The 22,513-nt window shown below is 42.8% G+C and overlaps 1 protein-coding gene across 1 annotated transcript in view; it reads right to left on the reverse strand.

Moving 5' to 3' along the window:
* Positions 1-420: 420 nt before the first annotated feature.
* LOC106587462 (uncharacterized) overlaps positions 421-22,513 on the reverse strand; it is a 30,828-nt gene continuing 8,735 nt past the window's right edge. Inside the window, exons 30-48 of the mRNA XM_082969937.1 lie at positions 6,469-22,023; positions 6,153-6,358; positions 5,549-5,720; positions 5,181-5,428; positions 4,791-4,974; positions 4,430-4,631; positions 4,047-4,219; positions 3,851-3,920; positions 3,628-3,749; positions 3,388-3,419; positions 2,886-3,054; positions 2,628-2,732; positions 2,431-2,471; positions 2,100-2,222; positions 1,853-1,951; positions 1,631-1,759; positions 1,387-1,426; positions 1,063-1,186; positions 421-879 (exon numbers count right to left, since the gene is read on the reverse strand). Of these exons, the coding sequence (XP_082826063.1) occupies positions 666-879; positions 1,063-1,186; positions 1,387-1,426; positions 1,631-1,759; positions 1,853-1,951; positions 2,100-2,222; positions 2,431-2,471; positions 2,628-2,732; positions 2,886-3,054; positions 3,388-3,419; positions 3,628-3,749; positions 3,851-3,920; positions 4,047-4,219; positions 4,430-4,631; positions 4,791-4,974; positions 5,181-5,428; positions 5,549-5,720; positions 6,153-6,358; positions 6,469-22,023 (18,008 nt within the window). The 3' untranslated portion in view covers positions 421-665. The remainder of the gene's footprint in view (positions 880-1,062; positions 1,187-1,386; positions 1,427-1,630; positions 1,760-1,852; positions 1,952-2,099; positions 2,223-2,430; positions 2,472-2,627; positions 2,733-2,885; positions 3,055-3,387; positions 3,420-3,627; positions 3,750-3,850; positions 3,921-4,046; positions 4,220-4,429; positions 4,632-4,790; positions 4,975-5,180; positions 5,429-5,548; positions 5,721-6,152; positions 6,359-6,468; positions 22,024-22,513) is intronic.

Raw genomic sequence — 22,513 nt, forward strand, 5'->3', positions numbered from 1 at the left:
CAACTGTCGTACCCCATCAGAAACCTAAATATAAGCTTGTTTTACTTCTTTGTTTGTAAATGATGTAATTGTAAATAAACACTGTATAGACTCAACATGATTAAGGCCTAGATTCAATCCGTACTGTGGAAGATCTGTGTTACAGAGATATTAATATATCAAGGTAATTTTCGATTGAGCCGACATGCTGCATTTACCGTTAATGTGGTCTCTGCAATCGCTGGAACATTGCCTTTAAAACATGCATATAGTGGGCAAAAAAGTGATCGGATTGAATCTGGCCCTTAAACGATCATTTTGAGCTCATGGATGGTAGGTCCTTCCATCCATAGCTCTGTTTGTGAATTTGAGAGTGGTTACATTTCTCCAGCCCCATTTGAGAATTGCTCACAGAGCAAAAGGAACATGCAGAAGCACATGTTTAAGTTCCTGTGGTTTATTAATTACTACAAATGAGAAAAGAGATTCTCCACTACATTTATCGTAGAAAATACATTAATTCCACAATGAAGGTAAAAGAACATAACACTAAGTGTTGCCGATTGTAGAAATACACTGGCATGACAGATTTAATTAAATCGTAACAAGAAAACAAATTTGGACTAAAACATTCGATGTCATGAGGACAATTGCGATATCAGTGTGCATGTTGTCTCCCTAGACGTTTAGCGCCTCCTCCTGCGCTGTCTCGTCGTCCCCGGGGCGGCGGTCATGCCTGCATCACAGTCTGTGACATGGCATCCGCACGACTCAACGTGGATGTAGGAGTGCTTGACCTTTGACCCATCAGGGCACATCAGCTCCACCTCTTTCTGGCTAGTGGTCGCCTCTTGGCAGCAGGAGCAGTAGTGCATCATGGTGTTCGCCTCTGCTGAGTACCTGCACATTCACATAAACACAAGATAAGTTGAAAAGAGGGCTTGAATTCCCTGGGAAGTCTTGACAAGATAAGTCAAATTGTTTCATTGTTCATAAAGGGCACACTAGACAGTGAATAGGTGATCACTGACTGGGGCCTGCATGACATTGACTAGGGCTGCATTCAGCATCTGTAGTACTTACATAGAAGAGGTTCCACAGTTTCCTGAGCAGGAATTGATCTCCACAGGCTCAGCAGTCGCACAGCCACTGATGACAATGCTAGTGGTGGTGTACTTCATCTCACAGACATTGCTGCGTTCTGTGCCTGGTCAGGGAAGATGCATCAAGAGTTAGGCTATTGTTTGGTATGACACAGATGCAGCAGAAACAGCCAACATATACATTTTTGTCCAGTATGTAGTCACACAATGTTTCCGGTTGGTATTGTTTAGGTGACATAGCATGCTATTATTAACCAGTAGATAGGTGGTTATTAGGAATGTTTTGGCTGGACGTGTTACTTACAGGTCTTGCAACATCCATTTGCGTCTGTCTTTTCTGTGCCCTGGGGTGAAAAATAGGAGAGATGATTTATAAGTGGCAGATTGTATACATTATGTGAGCTCCCATTCTAAATGTTACTGAAACATCTATCGCTATGACCCAAGAGTGCTAGGATTGATAGTAACATTCTGAGTGAGAATGGAAAACAGTGTAACTGCAGTGTTGATTGTCCCCACGATGGAGGTGAGATAGGACAGAAACTCACTGGGACACAGTTCTCTGGGCTGAATGCAGGGCACACAGTCTTCACCTCCACTGGTATATATTGGCCACCAGGTTTCTCACATGTGTACTTCACACATTTGTCACCAGGTGGTGACCATGTTTCGTTCACCTATCGCACAAGGACAAGATGATGAAGAATTATGATGGAGTTTCAGATCATGCAGACAGATTATGCATCCTCATACACTCTTGTTGTACTCACCTGAATAGTGTGTTTGGTCTTATCTGGCATAGTAACCACACAGCTTGTCTGTACACACTTCCCACAACACTGACCAGGTATGGCCTGATACTGGAAGCCCTAAGACGAGGATGGAGAGCCATCATTGAATCATTGAATCATTGTTCACTTATTGTATAAGCATGCAGTAGCCTCCAGAGTAGGCTACTGCACGTTTCTTATAAATATGTAAATGAATTGATCATCTTTGTAAGAGAGACATATCTACCTGTGAACATGTAGTGTCGCAGGAGATATTTGTGCACACAATGTTGTTGAGCTTGGTGCTAGGATCCATGATCGAGCTGCAGGTGCAATTCTCGCATGTTCCTTTAGGAATTTCAGCACCAGGCTGGAGTGAAAGAGAGAGACAAAAGTTATCATCCACTATAAAATACTGTTGGAATGGAGGAGGGTCAGAGTGCAAAGGTAGCAGTTCTATAGTAGAATGTGACCAATTATGAGGGCAGCAAACACAATATAGCTTATCTTAAGCTATTTCTGGTTGTATCTTTCAGAAGCTTGTTTAATATAATTTATTTAAAATTATTTATTCTTACCTGGTACTCAATGTTATTGTAGACACATACACCCTTAGGAACTGAACAGACACACATTGAGAAGAAATCAGTCAGTGATACCAGTGACTCATGTCATACAGTAGCTAACACAAACATAATTCAAACTAGTGATACCTGGGAATTACAAAGTCAATGAACTAACTAAACCACTGATGAAGTAAATCAAGGGGACTTACCACAGGTATACTCTGGACAGCAGCTTGAGATGGACGTGCTTATAATTGCCTCCCACCCTGGCTGGCAGTCCATCATGACTTTGTGGCAAAGCAGTGCATCGCACTCTGTTACAGAGGTAAGCAATGAGAAGTGATTAAAAGACAAGCCGATAGAGGGTCAAATAACCTCTATGACCCTACAGATAATCTTGGTCTAGTACTGTATGAATAAGAGTTGGCTTTCTAATGATTTACTGAAGGGTCTGCTCCATCACTCACCACATGTATATTTCTGGCAGCAGCCTTCTGTCTTGTTCACCAATCTGTATCCAGTCTCATTGCAGATGGGTATGGCTGGTGTGGGGCAAGTGATAGGCTGGCACTGGACAATCATGGAGTCCATGTCACAGGTGCACTGCTGGCAACCACTCTCCCATGTATCACCAGGCTTAAGAAAAAAACAGGGCAATGTCAGGTCAATACAGAAACAGAAAAGAGTAACTCAACTGTTTTTGTTCTGCAATGAACTGGATTTAACCATGGCAGTTAATATGAACCATCATTAGCTGAGAAGAAATGGTTTGGAGGCAGTTATTCAGAGATTTAAAGTTTTCTCCTGGTCAGTTCATTGGAAGGAATAAAGAGGCCAAGACCTATACTATGTCAATGAAAAGTATCCATCCAAGTATGTAAGTTTCCCTGACTCATGTGAAATGCATCTCATGATATGTCTATGTGAGATTGAATATCTGGAAAATATTTAGATGGAGGAAATTCTTACCATTTTGGGGTTGCCATCAGGTCCGGTGCAGCCTGAAAAATAAGGGTGTGTTTAAAAGTTTTGTCTCACATGGTTGGCGTCAAATTCTTAACACCTCCACATCAACACATTTTGTTAACTGTACCATTACAAATAAAACCTGTAAACCATGATTCATGATTCATTTAAGGTTTCAAAGTACAGAAAGGGCTAATTTTCATATTGATAGCTACCTGCAAATGACCCATAACCCATTCTTACCACAGGAGACCACACAAGTATCAGAGTAGGTGCTGAACAAGACGGTTTTAGATGGACAGAAGCAACCCTCCTTTGTCTTATTGGTCATTTGGGTTTGGTTGTTCAAATACTTCTCATTATATCTGCATACAAAAGAGGTTTGGGATTATGCAGGAGATCGTTTATTTAAAAGAAGGCTCATATGAAGGAAATTCATATGACATCCAATCAGACTAAAGATTACCTGGTATTACATGTTGGTTCAACTGCTGGACCACATGGCATGTACACCTTAGTGGCTGGGCATGTATGCTCTGCAGGACAAAAATAGGTCACAGCAATGCTAAACACCATCAAAAACATTTTTTTAAGTAGCCTAAGACAAAAGTAGCTTCCTATGAATTTGTGGCATGACTACTATGCTTGGATTCATAGCTCACCACATTCTCCATCGGTGGACTTCCTCCAGTCAATGCAGATCCCTTTATTTGCACATTCAGATGCATACGCCTCCAGACTAGAGCAGCTAGAATTAGTATTGTAGCAGACATCTGATCTACAGGCCTGAATGAAGGCATCAGGAGAAATCGCTTTATGGCATTCCTCAAAGACCCTTTGAAATAAAATAACATAGAGAGTGATTTAAAGAGATGCATGGAGTGCAACCTTTAACTAGAAATGCCAATGGAACGGTACCTGTATTATGATAAAAACCGGTGCAAATACAAGAAAATGAACATGACAGAAAATGTACATTACAATTAGGAAAGTCATTCTTATTGTGTTCTTGTTCCCTTTTTCGTTCCCTTGATATGTTCCTTACTTGCTGTTCATGATTTCACAAATGACTGTCTTGCAGGGGGTAGGGGATGTACTTGGGGTTGCTGTGGTGGTAGTGGGTGGTGCTGTTGGAGGAGTTTGACAGTCCTGGTTTGGAATCAGCCACTGGCTAGCTGCGACTGAGCAGCTCTGTATCTGACCATTAGGTGACTGGCAGTCATTCTTCTGGGAATTATCACAGGTACCTTGAAAAATATGGATATTAAGTAGGGTGAAACCTAGTAAGCAAGGACAAGTCATAGTTGTCTTGTTGTAAGCAATTTCTATAGGGTGGTGTAGATAGGAGCATATACTGAAAGTTTGAAACTGTGAAATGTATATTGACCCTCTTTAATAATACTCACCACACTGGCCCTCTGTGCTGCTTTGGAAGAGGGAGTAAGGAAGGTTGATGCTAAATGATGACCCCTTGTAAGACACCTGAACCTTAAGATCAGTGATCTCCAGCACGACCTCCACACCAGTACTTGTTAGAGCAATGTCACCCATTCTGTAAGCTGGGTAGATTCGTTTACTGTTGACATATACCTGCGTTTGTGTAGAAATGAATACACATTTAGATGGTTGAGTCACGTGTTATCTTGAAAGTAGTAACATGACAATGTTAACCCCATAATTGGTTTTCATTTAAAGTTATGGGATTTAAGTAAAGCATGATAACGCAGCAACATACATAAAACAATTATGGATATTTTTTTTAAAAGCAACGAGAATTATATTTTTTAAATAGTTACCACATTCTCTGTTGTTTCACCAGATCTCTGCTGGGTTAGAATCACTTCATCGGATTTGTAATGAATGATAAGGGACTGAGGACAGAATCCACTGTCAGCGTTTCCACAGTAGTGATTATCAACAATAATAGTAAGGTTGTATTTGAAGTTGATTTCTTTCACTAAGGTGTATGAGCAGTTCTCCTGGAAATTGTAATATACTCCATCAAATGTCATGTAGTGAGATCCACCCCATCCACTGCATACACCTGCAACATGTTAAAATATGAGTTGATAATAATCTAAGCTATTGACAGAGGACATTGAAAACTAATGAGCAATAATGTCTTATTTTCATTCAGATTTTTGGGTTGTATGTTCTCACTTACATTCACATTCATATGTAAAGCAGCATCCAGTTGAATCGTAGACCTTGACAGGTGGACGGCCATTCTCACACTGTAGTGGCTCCACTGGCTTGCATTTTACTGGTAGCGGGACAACAATGCCGTCCTGGCAAATTGCTGTGGTACAGCTATTCAGCTGCCAAGATTCTCCATTCTGCCATTGATTTGATAAGGGAAAGCAATTACTCAAACATGCACAAGGTGGGTTAAACATACTCTAAGTGTACGTCGGGGCATGGACTCTACAAGGTGTCGAAAGCTTTCCACAGGGATGCTGGCCCATGTCGACTCCAGTGCTTCCCACTATTGTGTCAAGTTGGCTGGATTTCCTTTGGGTGGTGGACCATTCTTGGTGCATAAAGGAAACGGTTTAGCATGAAAAACTCAGCAGTGTTGCAGATCTTGACACAAACCAGTGTGCCTGGCACCTACTACCATACTCCGTTCAAAGGCACTTCAATCTTTTGTCTTGCCCATTCAACCTCTGAATGGCACACATACACGATCCATGTCTCAAGCATTAAAATACCATTTCACCCATTTATTTTTACCCACCCAAAAAACAGATTTTTAGGGAAAAAATGACCTTTCTTGGTGGCTGAACGCTAGTGCAGTCTGGCGAGGATTGAGTTGTTGGTGGTGTGGTCGTGGTCTCTTCTGACGTTGTGGGTGATACAGTGGGTGGTGTAGAGGAAGGACATGGATTTGATTCCACTTCAACTTGGCACGTTGCTTTGCAGTAAGCCGTGAAGCACCACCCTGAACCATCGGTCACATTATACACTAGGTTCCCTGATTGTTGAGAAAGGCAAGTGTATGAACATTTCATTTTGCAAAGTTCATAAAAGATTAGTGAAATGTCCTTTATTTTGATTATCTGAATGACATTTATAACATGTTACCTGGTAGATACTGTGTCCCATTAACATTGCAAATGCAGTGGCTGATGGTGACTGCTTGTGATGTAGGTGTAATAATCACTTGTGGCGATGCTGAAGGAGTTCTTGTTGCTTCTAATGGGCCTGTGATGACAACTGGCTCTGTTGTTTCTGTACTTGTTGTTGAAGGTTGTGATGTTGAAGTTGAAGTTACAATGACAACAGTTGTAGAAGACGTAGTTGGGCCAGTGGTGACTTCTTTAGGTGGCTTTGTGGATGTAGATGGACTTGTCTCAGTTGTGGTTTCTTCAACTCTTGTAGTTCCACCTGTGGTAGGTTTAATTACCTCTGTAGTTGTAGTGGGTGCCATTGTTGTTGTCGTTGAAGTCGTAGGATTGGAAGTAATGACAACTGGCTCTGTTGTTTCTTCACCTTTTGTTGGGGGCTGTGATGTTGAGGTAGAGGTTTCAACAATTACAGTGGTGGAAGTGGTTGTTGGGCTGGTGGTGACTTCTTTAGGTGGCTTTGTGGATGTAGATGGAATACTCTCAGTTGTGGTTTCTTCAATTGTAGGTCCACCTGTGGTAGGTGTAGTTGTTGTGGGTTTAATTGTAGTTGTTGTTAAAGTAGTGGGATTGGATGTTATGACAACTGGCCCCGTTGTTTCTTCACCTGGTGTTTTGGGTTGTGATGTTGAGGTAGAGGTTTCAACAATTACAGTGGTGGAAGTGGTTGTTGGGCCGGTGGTGACTTCTTTAGGTGGGTTTGTGGATGTAGATGGACTTGTCTCAATTGTGGTTTCTTCAACTGTTGTAGTTCCACCTGTGGTAGGTGTAGTTGTTGTGGGTACAATTGTAGTTGTTGTTAAAGTAGTGGGATTGGATGTGATCACTACTGGACCTGTTGTTTCTTCACCTGTAGTTATAGGCTGAGATGTTGAGGTAGAGGTTTCAACAATTACAGTGGTGGAAGTGGTTGTTGGGCCGGTGGTGACTTCTTTAGGTGGCTTTGTGGATGTAGATGAACTTGTCTCAATTGTGGTTTCTTCAACTGTTGTAGTTCCAGCTGTGGTAGGTGTAGTTGATGTGGGTACATTTCTTGTTGTTGTTAAAGTAGAGGGACTGGAAGTTATGACAACTGGCCCTGTTGTTTCTTCACCTGTTGTTTTGGGTTGTGATGTTGAGGTAGAGGTTTCAACAATTACAGTGGTGGAAGTGGTTGTTGGGCCGGTGGTGACTTCTTTAGGTGGCTTTGTGAATGTAGATGGACTTGTCTCAATTGTGGTTTCTTCAACTGTTGTACTTCCACCTGTTATAGGTGTAGTTGTTGTGGGTACAATTGTTGTTGTTGTTAAAGTAGTGGGATTGGATGTGATCACTACTGGACCTGTTGTTTCTTCACCTGTTGTTTTGGGTTGTGATGTTGAGGTAGAGGTTTCAACAATTACAGTGGTGGAAGTGGTTGTTGGGCCGGTGGTGACTTCTTTAGGTGGGTTTGTGGATGTAGATGGACTTGTCTCAATTGTGGTTTCTTCAACTGTTGTAGTTCCACCTGTGGTAGGTGTAGTTGTTGTGGGTGCAAGTGTAGTTGTTGTTAAAGTAGAGGGACTGGAAGTTATGACAACTGGCCCTGTTGTTTCCTCACCTGTTGTTTTGGGTTGTGATGTTGAGGTAGAGGTTTCAACAATTACAGTGGTGGAAGTGGTTGTTGGGCCGGTGGTGACTTCTTTAGGTGGCTTTGTGGATGTAGATGGACTTGTCTCAATTGTGGTTTCTTCAACTGTTGTAGTTCCACCTGTTATAGGTGTAGTTGTTGTGGGTACAATTGTAGTTGTTGTTAAAGTAGTGGGATTGGATGTGATCACTACTGGACCTGTTGTTTCTTCACCTGTTGTTATGGGCTGAGATGTTGAGGTAGAGGTTTCAACAATTACAGTGGTGGAAGTGGTTGTTGTGCCAGTGGTGACTTCTTTAGGTGGCTTTGTGGATGTAGATGGACTTGTCTCAATTGTGGTTTCTTCAACTGTTGTAGTTCCACCTGTTATAGGTGTAGTTGTTGTGGGTACAATTGTTGTTGTTGTTAAAGTAGTGGGATTGGATGTGATCACTACTGGACCTGTTGTTTCTTCACCTGTTGTTATAGGCTGAGATGTTGAGGTAGAGGTTTCAACAATTACAGTGGTGGAAGTGGTTGTTGGGCCGGTGGTGACTTCTTTGGGTGGCTTTGTGGATGAAGATGGACTTGTCTCAATTGTGGATTCTTCAACTGTTGTAGTTCCAGCTGTGGTAGGTGTAGTTGTTGTGGGTACAATTCTTGTTGTTGTTAAAGTAGAGGGACTGGAAGTTATGACAACTGGCCCTGTTGTTTCTTCACCTGTTGTTTTGGGTGTTGATGTTGAGGTAGAAGTTTCAACAATTACAGTGGTGGAAGTGGTTGTTGGGCCGGTGGTGACTTCTTTGGGTGGCTTTGTGGATGTAGATGGACTTGTCTCAATTGTGGTTTCTTCAACTGTTGTAGTTCCACCTGTTATAGGTGTAGTTGTTGTGGGTACAATTGTAGTTGTTGTTAAAGTAGTGGGATTGGATGTGATCACTACTGGACCAGTTGTTTCTTCACCTGTTGTTATGGGCTGAGATGTTGAGGTAGAGGTTTCAACAATTACAGTGGTGGAAGTGGTTGTTGGGCCGGTGGTGACTTCTTTAGGTGGCTTTGTGGATGTAGATGGACTTGTCTCAATTGTGGTTTCTTCAACTGTTGTAGTTCCACCTGTGGTAGGTGTAGTTGTTGTGGGTACAATTGTTGTTGTTGTTAAAGTAGAGGGACTGGAAGTTATGACAACTGGACCTGTTGTTTCTTCACCTGTAGTTATGGGCTGAGATGTTGAAGTAGATGTTTCAACAATTACAATGTTGGAAGTGGTTGTTGGGCCGGTGGTGACTTCTTTGGGTGGCTTTGTGGATGTAGATGGACTTGTCTCAATTGTGGTTTCTTCAACTGTTGTAGTTCCACCTGTTATAGGTTTAGTTGTTGTGGGTACAATTGTAGTTGTTGTTAAAGTAGTGGGATTGGATGTGATCACTACTGGACCATTTGTTTCTTCACCTGTTGTTATGGGCTGAGATGTTGAGGTAGAGGTTTCAACAATTACAGTGGTGGAAGTGGTTGTTGGGCCGGTGGTGACTTCTTTAGGTGGCTTTGTGGATGTAGATGGACTTGTCTCAATTGTGGTTTCTTCAACTGTTGTAGTTCCACCTGTGGTAGGTGTAGTTGTTGTGGGTACAATTGTCGTTGTTGTTAAAGTAGTGGGATTGGATGTGATCACTACTGGACCTGTTGATTCTTCACCTGTTGTTATGGGCTGAGATGTTGAGGTAGAGGTTTCAACAATTACAGTGGTGGAAGTGGTTGTTGTGCCGGTGGTGACTTCTTTAGGTGGCTTTGTGGATGTAGATGGACTTGTCTCAATTGTGGTTTCTTCAACTGTTGTACTTCCACCTGTTATAGGTGTAGTTGTTGTGGGTACAATTGTTGTTGTTGTTAAAGTAGTGGGATTGGATGTGATCACTACTGGACCTGTTGTTTCTTCACCTGTTGTTTTGGGTTGTGATGTTGAGGTAGAGGTTTCAACAATTACAGTGGTGGAAGTGGTTGTTGGGCCGGTGGTGACTTCTTTAGGTGGGTTTGTGGATGTAGATGGACTTGTCTCAATTGTGGTTTCTTCAACTGTTGTAGTTCCACCTGTGGTAGGTGTAGTTGTTGTGGGTGCAAGTGTAGTTGTTGTTAAAGTAGAGGGACTGGAAGTTATGACAACTGGCCCTGTTGTTTCCTCACCTGTTGTTTTGGGTTGTGATGTTGAGGTAGAGGTTTCAACAATTACAGTGGTGGAAGTGGTTGTTGGGCCGGTGGTGACTTCTTTAGGTGGCTTTGTGGATGTAGATGGACTTGTCTCAATTGTGGTTTCTTCAACTGTTGTAGTTCCACCTGTTATAGGTGTAGTTGTTGTGGGTACAATTGTAGTTGTTGTTAAAGTAGTGGGATTGGATGTGATCACTACTGGACCTGTTGTTTCTTCACCTGTTGTTATGGGCTGAGATGTTGAGGTAGAGGTTTCAACAATTACAGTGGTGGAAGTGGTTGTTGGGCCAGTGGTGACTTCTTTAGGTGGCTTTGTGGATGTAGATGGACTTGTCTCAATTGTGGTTTCTTCAACTGTTGTAGTTCCACCTGTTATAGGTGTAGTTGTTGTGGGTACAATTGTTGTTGTTGTTAAAGTAGTGGGATTGGATGTGATCACTACTGGACCTGTTGTTTCTTCACCTGTTGTTATAGGCTGAGATGTTGAGGTAGAGGTTTCAACAATTACAGTGGTGGAAGTGGTTGTTGGGCCGGTGGTGACTTCTTTGGGTGGCTTTGTGGATGAAGATGGACTTGTCTCAATTGTGGATTCTTCAACTGTTGTAGTTCCAGCTGTGGTAGGTGTAGTTGTTGTGGGTACAATTCTTGTTGTTGTTAAAGTAGAGGGACTGGAAGTTATGACAACTGGCCCTGTTGTTTCTTCACCTGTTGTTTTGGGTGTTGATGTTGAGGTAGAAGTTTCAACAATTACAGTGGTGGAAGTGGTTGTTGGGCCGGTGGTGACTTCTTTGGGTGGCTTTGTGGATGTAGATGGACTTGTCTCAATTGTGGTTTCTTCAACTGTTGTAGTTCCACCTGTTATAGGTGTAGTTGTTGTGGGTACAATTGTAGTTGTTGTTAAAGTAGTGGGATTGGATGTGATCACTACTGGACCAGTTGTTTCTTCACCTGTTGTTATGGGCTGAGATGTTGAGGTAGAGGTTTCAACAATTACAGTGGTGGAAGTGGTTGTTGGGCCGGTGGTGACTTCTTTAGGTGGCTTTGTGGATGTAGATGGACTTGTCTCAATTGTGGTTTCTTCAACTGTTGTAGTTCCACCTGTGGTAGGTGTAGTTGTTGTGGGTACAATTGTTGTTGTTGTTAAAGTAGAGGGACTGGAAGTTATGACAACTGGACCTGTTGTTTCTTCACCTGTAGTTATGGGCTGAGATGTTGAAGTAGATGTTTCAACAATTACAATGTTGGAAGTGGTTGTTGGGCCGGTGGTGACTTCTTTGGGTGGCTTTGTGGATGTAGATGGACTTGTCTCAATTGTGGTTTCTTCAACTGTTGTAGTTCCACCTGTTATAGGTTTAGTTGTTGTGGGTACAATTGTAGTTGTTGTTAAAGTAGTGGGATTGGATGTGATCACTACTGGACCATTTGTTTCTTCACCTGTTGTTATGGGCTGAGATGTTGAGGTAGAGGTTTCAACAATTACAGTGGTGGAAGTGGTTGTTGGGCCGGTGGTGACTTCTTTAGGTGGCTTTGTGGATGTAGATGGACTTGTCTCAATTGTGGTTTCTTCAACTGTTGTAGTTCCACCTGTGGTAGGTGTAGTTGTTGTGGGTACAATTGTCGTTGTTGTTAAAGTAGTGGGATTGGATGTGATCACTACTGGACCTGTTGATTCTTCACCTGTTGTTATGGGCTGAGATGTTGAGGTAGAGGTTTCAACAATTACAGTGGTGGAAGTGGTTGTTGTGCCGGTGGTGACTTCTTTAGGTGGCTTTGTGGATGTAGATAGACTTGTTTCAGTTGTGGTTTCTTCAGCTGTTGTTGTTCCACCTGTGGTAGGTGTAGTTGTTGTGGGTGTAATTGTAGTTGTTGTTGAAGTAGAGGGATTGGAAGTTATGACAACTGGCCCTGTTGTTTCTTCACCTGTTGTTTTGGGTTGTGATGTTGAGGTAGAGGTTTCAACAATTACAGTGGTGGAAGTGGTTGTTGGGCCGGTGGTGACTTCTTTGGGTGGCTTTGTGGATGAAGATGGACGTGTCTCAATTGTGGATTCTTCAACTGTTGTAGTTCCAGCTGTGGTAGGTGTAGTTGTTGTGGGTACAATTCTTGTTGTTGTTAAAGTAGAGGGACTGGAAGTTATGACAACTGGCCCTGTTGTTTCTTCACCTGTTGTTTTGGGTTGTGATGTTGAGGTAGAGGTTTCAACAATTACAGTGGTGGAAGTGGTTGTTGGGCCGGTGGTGACTTCTTTAGGTGGCTTTGTGGATGTAGATGGACTTGTCTCAATTGTGGTTTCTTCAACTGTTGTAGTTCCACCTGTGGTAGGTGTAGTTGTTGTGGGTACAATTGTCGTTGTTGTTAAAGTAGTGGGATTGGATGTGATCACTACTGGACCTGTTGTTTCTTCACCTGTTGTTATGGGCTGAGATGTTGAGGTAGAGGTTTCAACAATTACAGTGGTTGAAGTGGTTGTTGGGCCGGTGGTGACTTCTTTAGGTGGCTTTGTGGATGTAGATGGACTTGTTTCAGTTGTGGTTTCTTCAGCTGTTGTTGTTCCACCTGTGGTAGGTGTAGTTGTTGTGGGTGTAATTGTAGTTGTTGTTGAAGTAGAGGGATTGGAAGTTATGACAACTGGCCCTGTTGTTTCTTCACCTGTTGTTTTGGGTTGTGATGTTGAGGTAGAGGTTTCAACAATTACAGTGGTGGAAGTGGTTGTTGGGCCGGTGGTGACTTCTTTAGGTGGCTTTGTGGATGTAGATGGACTTGTCTCAATTGTGGTTTCTTCAACTGTTGTAGTTCCACCTGTGGTAGGTGTAGTTGTTGTGGGTACAATTGTTGTTGTTGTTAAAGTAGAGGGACTGGAAGTTATGACAACTGGACCTGTTGTTTCTTCACCTGTAGTTATGGGCTGAGATGTTGAGGTAGAGGTTTCAACAATTACAGTGGTGGAAGTGGTTGTTGGGCCGGTGGTGACTTCTTTGCGTGGCTTTGTGGATGTAGATGGACTTGTCTCAATTGTGGTTTCTTCAACTGTTGTAGTTCCACCTGTTATAGGTGTAGTTGTTGTGGGTACAATTGTAGTTGTTGTTAAAGTAGTGGGATTGGATGTGATCACTACTGGACCTGTTGTTTCTTCACCTGTTGTTATGGGCTGAGATGTTGAGGTCGAGGTTTCAACAATTACAGTGGTGGAAGTGGTTGTTGGGCCGGTGGTGACTTCTTTAGGTGGCTTTGTGGATGTAGATGGACTTGTCTCAATTGTGGTTTCTTCAACTGTTGTAGTTCCACCTGTGGTAGGTGTAGTTGTTGTGGGTACAATTGTAGTTGTTGTTAAAGTAGTGGGATTGATTGTGATCACTACTGGACCTGTTGTTTCTTCACCTGTTGTTATGGGCTGAGATGTTGAGGTAAAGGTTTCAACAATTACAGTGGTGGAAGTGGTTGTTGGGCCGGTGGTGACTTCTTTGGGTGGCTTTGTGGATGTAGATGGACTTGTCTCAATTGTTGTTTTTTCAACTGTTGTAGTTCCACCTGTTATAGGAGTAGTTGTTGTGGGTACAATTGTAGTTGTTGTTAAAGTAGTGGGATTGGATGTGATCACTACTGGACCAGTTGTTTCTTCACCTGTTGTTATGGGCTGAGATGTTGAGGTAGAGGTTTCAAAAATTACAGTGGTGGAAGTGGTTGTTGGGCCGGTGGTGACTTCTTTAGGTGGCTTTGTGGATGTAGATGGACTTGTCTCAATTGTGGTTTCTTCAACTGTTGTAGTTCCACCTGTGGTAGGTGTAGTTGTTGTGGGTACACTTGTAGTTGTTGTTAAAGTAGTGGGATTGATTGTGATCACTACTGGACCTGTTGTTTCTTTACCTGTTGTTATAGGCTGAGATGTTGAAGTAGAGGTTTCAACAATTACAGTGGTGGAAGTGGTTGTTGGGCCGGTGGTGACTTCTTTGGGTGGCTTTGTGGATGTAGATGGACTTGTTTCAGTTGTGGTTTCTTCAGCTGTTGTTGTTCCACCTGTGGTAGGTGTAGTTGTTGTGGGTGTAATTGTAGTTGTTGTTGAAGTAGAGGGATTGGAAGTTATGACAACTGGCCCTGTTGTTTCTTCACCTGTTGTTTTGGGTTGTGATGTTGAGGTAGAGGTTTCAACAATTACAGTGGTGGAAGTGGTTGTTGGGCCGGTGGTGACTTCTTTAGGTGGCTTTGTGGATGTAGATGGACTTGTCTCAATTGTGGTTTCTTCAACTGTTGTAGTTCCACCTGTGGTAGGTGTAGTTGTTGTGGGTACAATTGTTGTTGTTGTTAAAGTAGAGGGACTGGAAGTTATGACAACTGGACCTGTTGTTTCTTCACCTGTAGTTATGGGCTGAGATGTTGAAGTAGATGTTTCAACAATTACAGTGGTGGAAGTGGTTGTTGGGCCGGTGGTGACTTCTTTGGGTGGCTTTGTGGATGTAGATGGACTTGTCTCAATTGTGGTTTCTTCAACTGTTGTAGTTCCACCTGTTATAGGTTTAGTTGTTGTGGGTACAATTGTAGTTGTTGTTAAAGTAGTGGGATTGGATGTGATCACTACTGGACCATTTGTTTCTTCACCTGTTGTTATGGGCTGAGATGTTGAGGTAGAGGTTTCAACAATTACAGTGGTGGAAGTGGTTGTTGGGCCGGTGGTGACTTCTTTAGGTGGCTTTGTGGATGTAGATGGACTTGTCTCAATTGTGGTTTCTTCAACTGTTGTAGTTCCACCTGTGGTAGGTGTAGTTGTTGTGGGTACAATTGTTGTTGTTGTTAAAGTAGAGGGACTGGAAGTTATGACAACTGGACCTGTTGTTTCTTCACCTGTAGTTATGGGCTGAGATGTTGAAGTAGATGTTTCAACAATTACAATGTTGGAAGTGGTTGTTGGGCCGGTGGTGACTTCTTTGGGTGGCTTTGTGGATGTAGATGGACTTGTCTCAATTGTGGTTTCTTCAACTGTTGTAGTTCCACCTGTTATAGGTTTAGTTGTTGTGGGTACAATTGTAGTTGTTGTTAAAGTAGTGGGATTGGATGTGATCACTACTGGACCATTTGTTTCTTCACCTGTTGTTATGGGCTGAGATGTTGAGGTAGAGGTTTCAACAATTACAGTGGTGGAAGTGGTTGTTGGGCCGGTGGTGACTTCTTTAGGTGGCTTTGTGGATGTAGATGGACTTGTCTCAATTGTGGTTTCTTCAACTGTTGTAGTTCCAGCTGTGGTAGGTGTAGTTGTTGTGGGTACAATTCTTGTTGTTGTTAAAGTAGAGGGACTGGAAGTTATGACAACTGGCCCTGATGTTTCTTCACCTGTTGTTTTGGGTTGTGATGTTGAGGTAGAGGTTTCAACAATTACAGTGGTGGAAGTGGTTGTTGGGCCGGTGGTGACTTCTTTAGGTGGCTTTGTGGATGTAGATGGACTTGTCTCAATTGTGGTTTCTTCAACTGTTGTAGTTCCACCTGTGGTAGGTGTAGTTGTTGTGGGTACAATTGTCGTTGTTGTTAAAGTAGTGGGATTGGATGTGATCACTACTGGACCTGTTGTTTCTTCACCTGTTGTTATGGGCTGAGATGTTGAGGTAGAGGGTTCAACAATTACAGTGGTGGAAGTGGTTGTTGGGCCGGTGGTGACTTCTTTAGGTGGCTTTGTGGATGTAGATGGACTTGTCTCAATTGTGGTTTCTTCAACTGTTGTAGTACCACCTGTGGTAGGTGTAGTTGTTGTGGGTACAATTGTAGTTGTTGTTAAAGTAGTGGGATTGATTGTGATCACTACTGGACCTGTTGTTTCTTCACCTGTTGTTATGGGCTGAGATGTTGAGGTAGAGGTTTCAACAATTACAGTGGTTGAAGTGGTTGTTGGGCCGGTGGTGACTTCTTTACGTGGCTTTGTGGATGTAGATGGACTTGTTTCAGTTGTGGTTTCTTCAGCTGTTGTTGTTCCACCTGTGGTAGGTGTAGTTGTTGTGGGTGTAATTGTAGTTGTTGTTGAAGTAGAGGGATTGGAAGTTATGACAACTGGCCCTGTTGTTTCTTCACCTGTTGTTTTGGGTTGTGATGTTGAGGTAGAGGTTTCAACAATTACAGTGGTGGAAGTGGTTGTTGGGCCGGTGGTGACTTCTTTAGGTGGCTTTGTGGATGTAGATGGACTTGTCTCAATTGTGGTTTCTTCAACTGTTGTAGTTCCACCTGTGGTAGGTGTAGTTGTTGTGGGTACAATTGTTGTTGTTGTTAAAGTAGAGGGACTGGAAGTTATGACAACTGGACCTGTTGTTTCTTCACCTGTAGTTATGGGCTGAGATGTTGAAGTAGAGGTTTCAACAATTACAGTGGTGGAAGTGGTTGTTGGGCCGGTGGTGACTTCTTTGGGTGGCTTTGTGGATGTAGATGGACTTGTCTCAATTGTGGTTCCTTCAACTGTTGTAGTTCCACCTGTTATAGGTGTAGTTGTTGTGGGTACAATTGTAGTTGTTGTTAAAGTAGTGGGATTGGATGTGATCACTACTGGACCTGTTGTTTCTTCACCTGTTGTTATGGGCTGAGATGTTGAGGTAGAGGTTTCAACAATTACAGTGGTGGAAGTGGTTGTTGGGCCGGTGGTGACTTCTTTAGGTGGCTTTGTGGATGTAGATGGACTTGTCTCAATTGTGGTTTCTTCAACTGTTGTAGTTCCACCTGTGGTAGGTGTAGTTGTTGTGGGTACAATTGTCGTTGTTGTTAAAGTAGTGGGATTGGATGTGATCACTACTGGACCTGTTGATTCTTCACCTGTTGTTATGGGCTGAGATGTTGAGGTAGAGGTTTCAACAATTACAGTGGTGGAAGTGGTTGTTGGGCCGGTGGTGACTTCTTTAGGTGGCTTTGTGGATGTAGATGGACTTGTCTCAATTGTGGTTTCTTCAACTGTTGTAGTTCCACCTGTGGTAGGTGTAGTTGTTGTGGGTACAATTGTAGTTGTTGTTAAAGTAGTGGGATTGATTGTGATCACTACTGGACCTGTTGTTTCTTCACCTGTTGTTATGGGCTGAGATGTTGAGGTAGAGGTTTCAACAATTACAGTGGTTGAAGTGGTTGTTGGGCCGGTGGTGACTTCTTTAGGTGGCTTTGTGGATGTAGATGGACTTGTTTCAGTTGTGGTTTCTTCAGCTGTTGTTGTTCCACCTGTGGTAGGTGTAGTTGTTGTGGGTGTAATTGTAGTTGTTGTTGAAGTAGAGGGATTGGAAGTTATGACAACTGGCCCTGTTGTTTCTTCACCTGTTGTTTTGGGTTGTGATGTTGAGGTAGAGGTTTCAACAATTACAGTGGTGGAAGTGGTTGTTGGGCCGGTGGTGACTTCTTTAGGTGGCTTTGTGGATGTAGATGGACTTGTCTCAATTGTGGTTTCTTCAACTGTTGTAGTTCCACCTGTGGTAGGTGTAGTTGTTGTGGGTACAATTGTTGTTGTTGTTAAAGTAGAGGGACTGGAAGTTATGACAACTGGACCTGTTGTTTCTTCACCTGTTGTTATGGGCTGAGATGTTGAAGTAGAAGTTTCAACAATTACAGTGGTGGAAGTGGTTGTTGGGCCGGTGGTGACTTCTTTGGGTGGCTTTGTGGATGTAGATGGACTTGTCTCAATTGTGGTTCCTTCAACTGTTGTAGTTCCACCTGTTATAGGTGTAGTTGTTGTGGGTACAATTGTAGTTGTTGTTAAAGTAGTGGGATTGGATGTGATCACTACTGGACCTGTTGTTTCTTCACCTGTTGTTATGGGCTGAGATGTTGAGGTAGAGGTTTCAACAATTACAGTGGTGGAAGTGGTTGTTGGGCCGGTGGTGACTTCTTTAGGTGGCTTTGTGGATGTAGATGGACTTGTCTCAATTGTGGTTTCTTCAACTGTTGTAGTTCCACCTGTGGTAGGTGTAGTTGTTGTGGGTACAATTGTAGTTGTTGTTAAAGTAGTGGGATTGATTGTGATCACTACTGGACCTGTTGTTTCTTCACCTGTTGTTATGGGCTGAGATGTTGAGGTAGAGGTTTCAACAATTACAGTGGTGGAAGTGGTTGTTGGGCCGGTGGTGACTTCTTTGGGTGGCTTTGTGGATGTAGATGGACTTGTCTCAATTGTGGTTTTTTCAACTGTTGTAGTTCCACCTGTTATAGGTGTAGTTGTTGTGGGTACAATTGTAGTTGTTGTTAAAGTAGTGGGATTGGATGTGATCACTACTGGACCAGTTGTTTCTTCACCTGTTGTTATGGGCTGAGATGTTGAGGTAGAGGTTTCAAAAATTACAGTGGTGGAAGTGGTTGTTGGGCCGGTGGTGACTTCTTTAGGTGGCTTTGTGGATGTAGATGGACTTGTCTCAATTGTGGTTTCTTCAACTGTTGTAGTTCCACCTGTGGTAGGTGTAGTTGTTGTGGGTACACTTGTAGTTGTTGTTAAAGTAGTGGGATTGATTGTGATCACTACTGGACCTGTTGTTTCTTTACCTGTTGTTATAGGCTGAGATGTTGAGGTAGAGGTTTCAACAATTACAGTGGTGGAAGTGGTTGTTGGGCCGGTGGTGACTTCTTTGGGTGGCTTTGTGGATGTAGATGGACTTGTCTCAATTGTGGTTGCTTCAACTGTTGTAGTTCCAGCTGTGGTAGGTGTAGTTGTTGTGGGTACAATTCTTGTTGTTGTTAAAGTAGAGGGACTGGAAGTTATGACAACTGGCCCTGTTGTTTCTTCACCTGTTGTTTTGGGTTGTGATGTTGAGGTAGAGGTTTCAACAATTACAGTGGTGGAAGTGGTTGTTGGGCCGGTGGTGACTTCTTTAGGTGGCTTTGTGGATGTAGATGGACTTGTCTCAATTGTGGTTTCTTCAACTGTTGTAGTTCCACCTGTTATAGGTGTAGTTGTTGTGGGTACAATTGTAGATGTTGTTAAAGTAGTGGGATTGATTGTGATCACTACTGGACCTGTTGTTTCTTCACCTGTTGTTATGGGCTGAGATGTTGAGGTAGAGGTTTCAACAATTACAGTGGTGGAAGTGGTTGTTGGGCCGGTGGTGACTTCTTTGGGTGGCTTTGTGGATGTAGATGGACTTGTCTCAATTGTGGTTTCTTCAACTGTTGTAGTTCCAGCTGTGGTAGGTGTAGTTGTTGTGGGTACAATTGTTGTTGTTGTTAAAGTTGAGGGACTGGAAGTTATGACAACTGGCCCTGTTGTTTCTTCACCTGTTGTTTTGGGTTGTGATGTTGAGGTAGAGGTTTCAACAATTACAGTGGTGGAAGTGGTTGTTGGGCCGGTGGTGACTTCTTTGGGTGGCTTTGTGGATGTAGATGGACTTGTCTCAATTGTGGTTGCTTCAACTGTTGTAGTTCCAGCTGTGGTAGGTGTAGTTGTTGTGGGTACAATTCTTGTTGTTGTTAAAGTAGAGGGACTGGAAGTTATGACAACTGGCCCTGTTGTTTCTTCACCTGTTGTTTTGGGTTGTGATGTTGAGGTAGAGGTTTCAACAATTACAGTGGTGGAAGTGGTTGTTGGGCCGTTGGTGACTTCTTTAGGTGGCTTTGTGGATGTAGATGGACTTGTCTCAATTGTGGTTTCTTCAACTGTTGTAGTTCCACCTGTTATAGGTGTAGTTGTTGTGGGTACAATTGTAGATGTTGTTAAAGTAGTGGGATTGATTGTGATCACTACTGGACCTGTTGTTTCTTCACCTGTTGTTATGGGCTGAGATGTTGAGGTAGAGGTTTCAACAATTACAGTGGTGGAAGTGGTTGTTGGGCCGGTGGTGACTTCTTTAGGTGGCTTTGTGGATGTAGATGGACTTGTCTCAATTGTGGTTTCTTCAACTGTTGTAGTTCCAGCTGTGGTAGGTGTAGCTGTTGTGGGTACAATTGTTGTTGTTGTTAAAGTTGAGGGACTGGAAGTTATGACAACTGGCCCTGTTGTTTCTTCACCTGTTGTTTTGGGTTGTGATGTTGAGGTAGAGGTTTCAACAATTACAGTGGTGGAAGTGGTTGTTGGGCCGGTGGTGACTTCTTTGGGTGGCTTTGTGGATGTAGATGGACTTGTCTCAATTGTGGTTTCTTCAACTGTTGTAGTTCCAGCTGTGGTAGGTGTAGCTGTTGTGGGTACAATTGTTGTTGTTGTTAAAGTTGAGGGACTGGAAGTTATGACAACTGGCCCTGTTGTTTCTTCACCTGTTGTTTTGGGTTGTGATGTTGAGGTAGAGGTTTCAACAATTACAGTGGTGGAAGTGGTTGTTGGGCCGGTGGTGACTTCTTTGGGTGGCTTTGTGGATGTAGATGGACTTGTCTCAATTGTGGTTGCTTCAACTGTTGTAGTTCCAGCTGTGGTAGGTGTAGTTGTTGTGGGTACAATTCTTGTTGTTGTTAAAGTAGAGGGACTGGAAGTTATGAAAACTGGCCCTGTTGTTTCTTCACCTGTTGTTTTGGGTTGTGATGTTGAGGTAGAGGTTTCAACAATTACAGTGGTGGAAGTGGTTGTTGGGCCGGTGGTGACTTCTTTAGGTGGCTTTGTGGATGTAGATGGAATACTCTCAGTTGTGGTTTCCTCAATTGTAGGTCCACCTGTGGTAGGTGTAGTTGTTGTGGGTACAATTGTAGTTGTTGTTAAAGTAGTGGGATTGAATGTGATCCCTACTGGACCAGTTGTTTCTTCACCTGTTGTTATGGGCTGAGATGTTGAGGTAGAGGTTTCAAAAATTACAGTGGTGGAAGTGGTTGTTGGGCCGGTGGTGACTTCTTTAGGTGGCTTTGTGGACGTAGATGGACTTGTCTCAATTGTGGTTTCTTCAACTGTTGTAGTTCCACCTGTGGTAGGTGTAGTTGTTGTGGGTGCAAGAGTAGTTGTTGTTAAAGTAGAGGGACTGGAAGTTATGACAACTGGGCCTGTTGTTTCTTCACCTGTTGTTTTGGGTTGTGATGTTGAGGTAGAGGTTTCAACAATTACAGTGGTGGAAGTGGTTTTTGGGCTGGTGGTGACTTCTTTGGGTGGCTTTGTGGATGTAGATGGAATACTCTCAGTTGTGGTTTCCTCAATTGTAGGTCCACCTGTGGTAGGTGTAGTTGTTGTGGGTGCAAGTGTAGATGTTGTTAAAGCAGTGGGATTGGATGTTATGACAACTGGCCGTGTTGTTTCTTCACCTGTTGTTTTGGGTTGTGATGTTGAGGTAGAGGTTTCAACAATTACAGTGGTGGAAGTGGTTGTTGGGCCAGTGGTGAGTTCTTTAGGTGGAGCTTTAGATGTATATGGAATTGTCTCAGTTGTTGTTTCTTCAACTGTTGTAGTTCCACCTGTTATAGGTGTAGTTATTGTTGGTACAATTGTAGTTGTTGTTAAAGTCGTGGAATTGGATGTGATCACTACTGGACCTGTTGTTTCTTCACCTGTTGTTTTGGGCTCAGATGTTGAGGTAGAGCTTTCAACAATTACAGTGGTGGAAGTGGTTGTTGGGCCGGTGGTGACTTCTTTAGGTGGCTTTATAGATGTGATCGTCTCATTTGTGGTTTCTTCCTTTGTTGAAGTCTCAGCTGTGGTCGATGTAGCTACTTCTCCACTTGTTGAGGGTACCACAGTTGTTGTAGTTACAGTTGTCGGGTTGGGAATTGTAACTGTACTTGATCCTGATGATGTAGTTGAAGGATTTAATGATGAACTTGTGGTGATTTTAGGTGTCAACTCCATTGTTGTGGAAGACCAAGTTGAAGTAGATGTTGGTTCTGTTTTTGAAAAAGACATATCTTTAGTTTACTTGACCTGAAAAATTACATTTTAATTCACCAAATAGCTTACATTTACAATTCTTAAGTTTAACATATGAATTAAACTTAACTAATCATTACCAACTTAAGGTCTTCACGGGTCCATCCAAACCCAAATACTCGAGACCCCACCCGTGACCCTAGCTGCTGGGGTCTCGTTTACCCTGGTTTGGGTCGATTCCTGTTTTATTGTCATTAGCTCTCGGGTCTTTGTAAGTACAGCTGATAAACCTGAGTGGACCCAATCAAAGCTCTGCATAGCCTATAGCATATTTAATTTACGCTAATAAGGTTTATTTTCATACTTATAGAAGGCAACATATAGTCCTTTTTGTTAAACAGTGTAGAAACTTGGCTGATAAACGTAATTTGTCTGACACTCGGGTCTAATCGGGTTTGACCGAGACCCAGGACTGGTTGTCGTTGGGTTTGTGTATAATTTTTCTTG

The sequence above is a fragment of the Salmo salar genome, chromosome 26 (genome assembly GCF_965601325.2).
Source record: "Salmo salar chromosome 26, fSalSal1, whole genome shotgun sequence".
In the NCBI taxonomy this organism is placed as follows: Eukaryota; Metazoa; Chordata; class Actinopteri; order Salmoniformes; family Salmonidae; genus Salmo; species Salmo salar.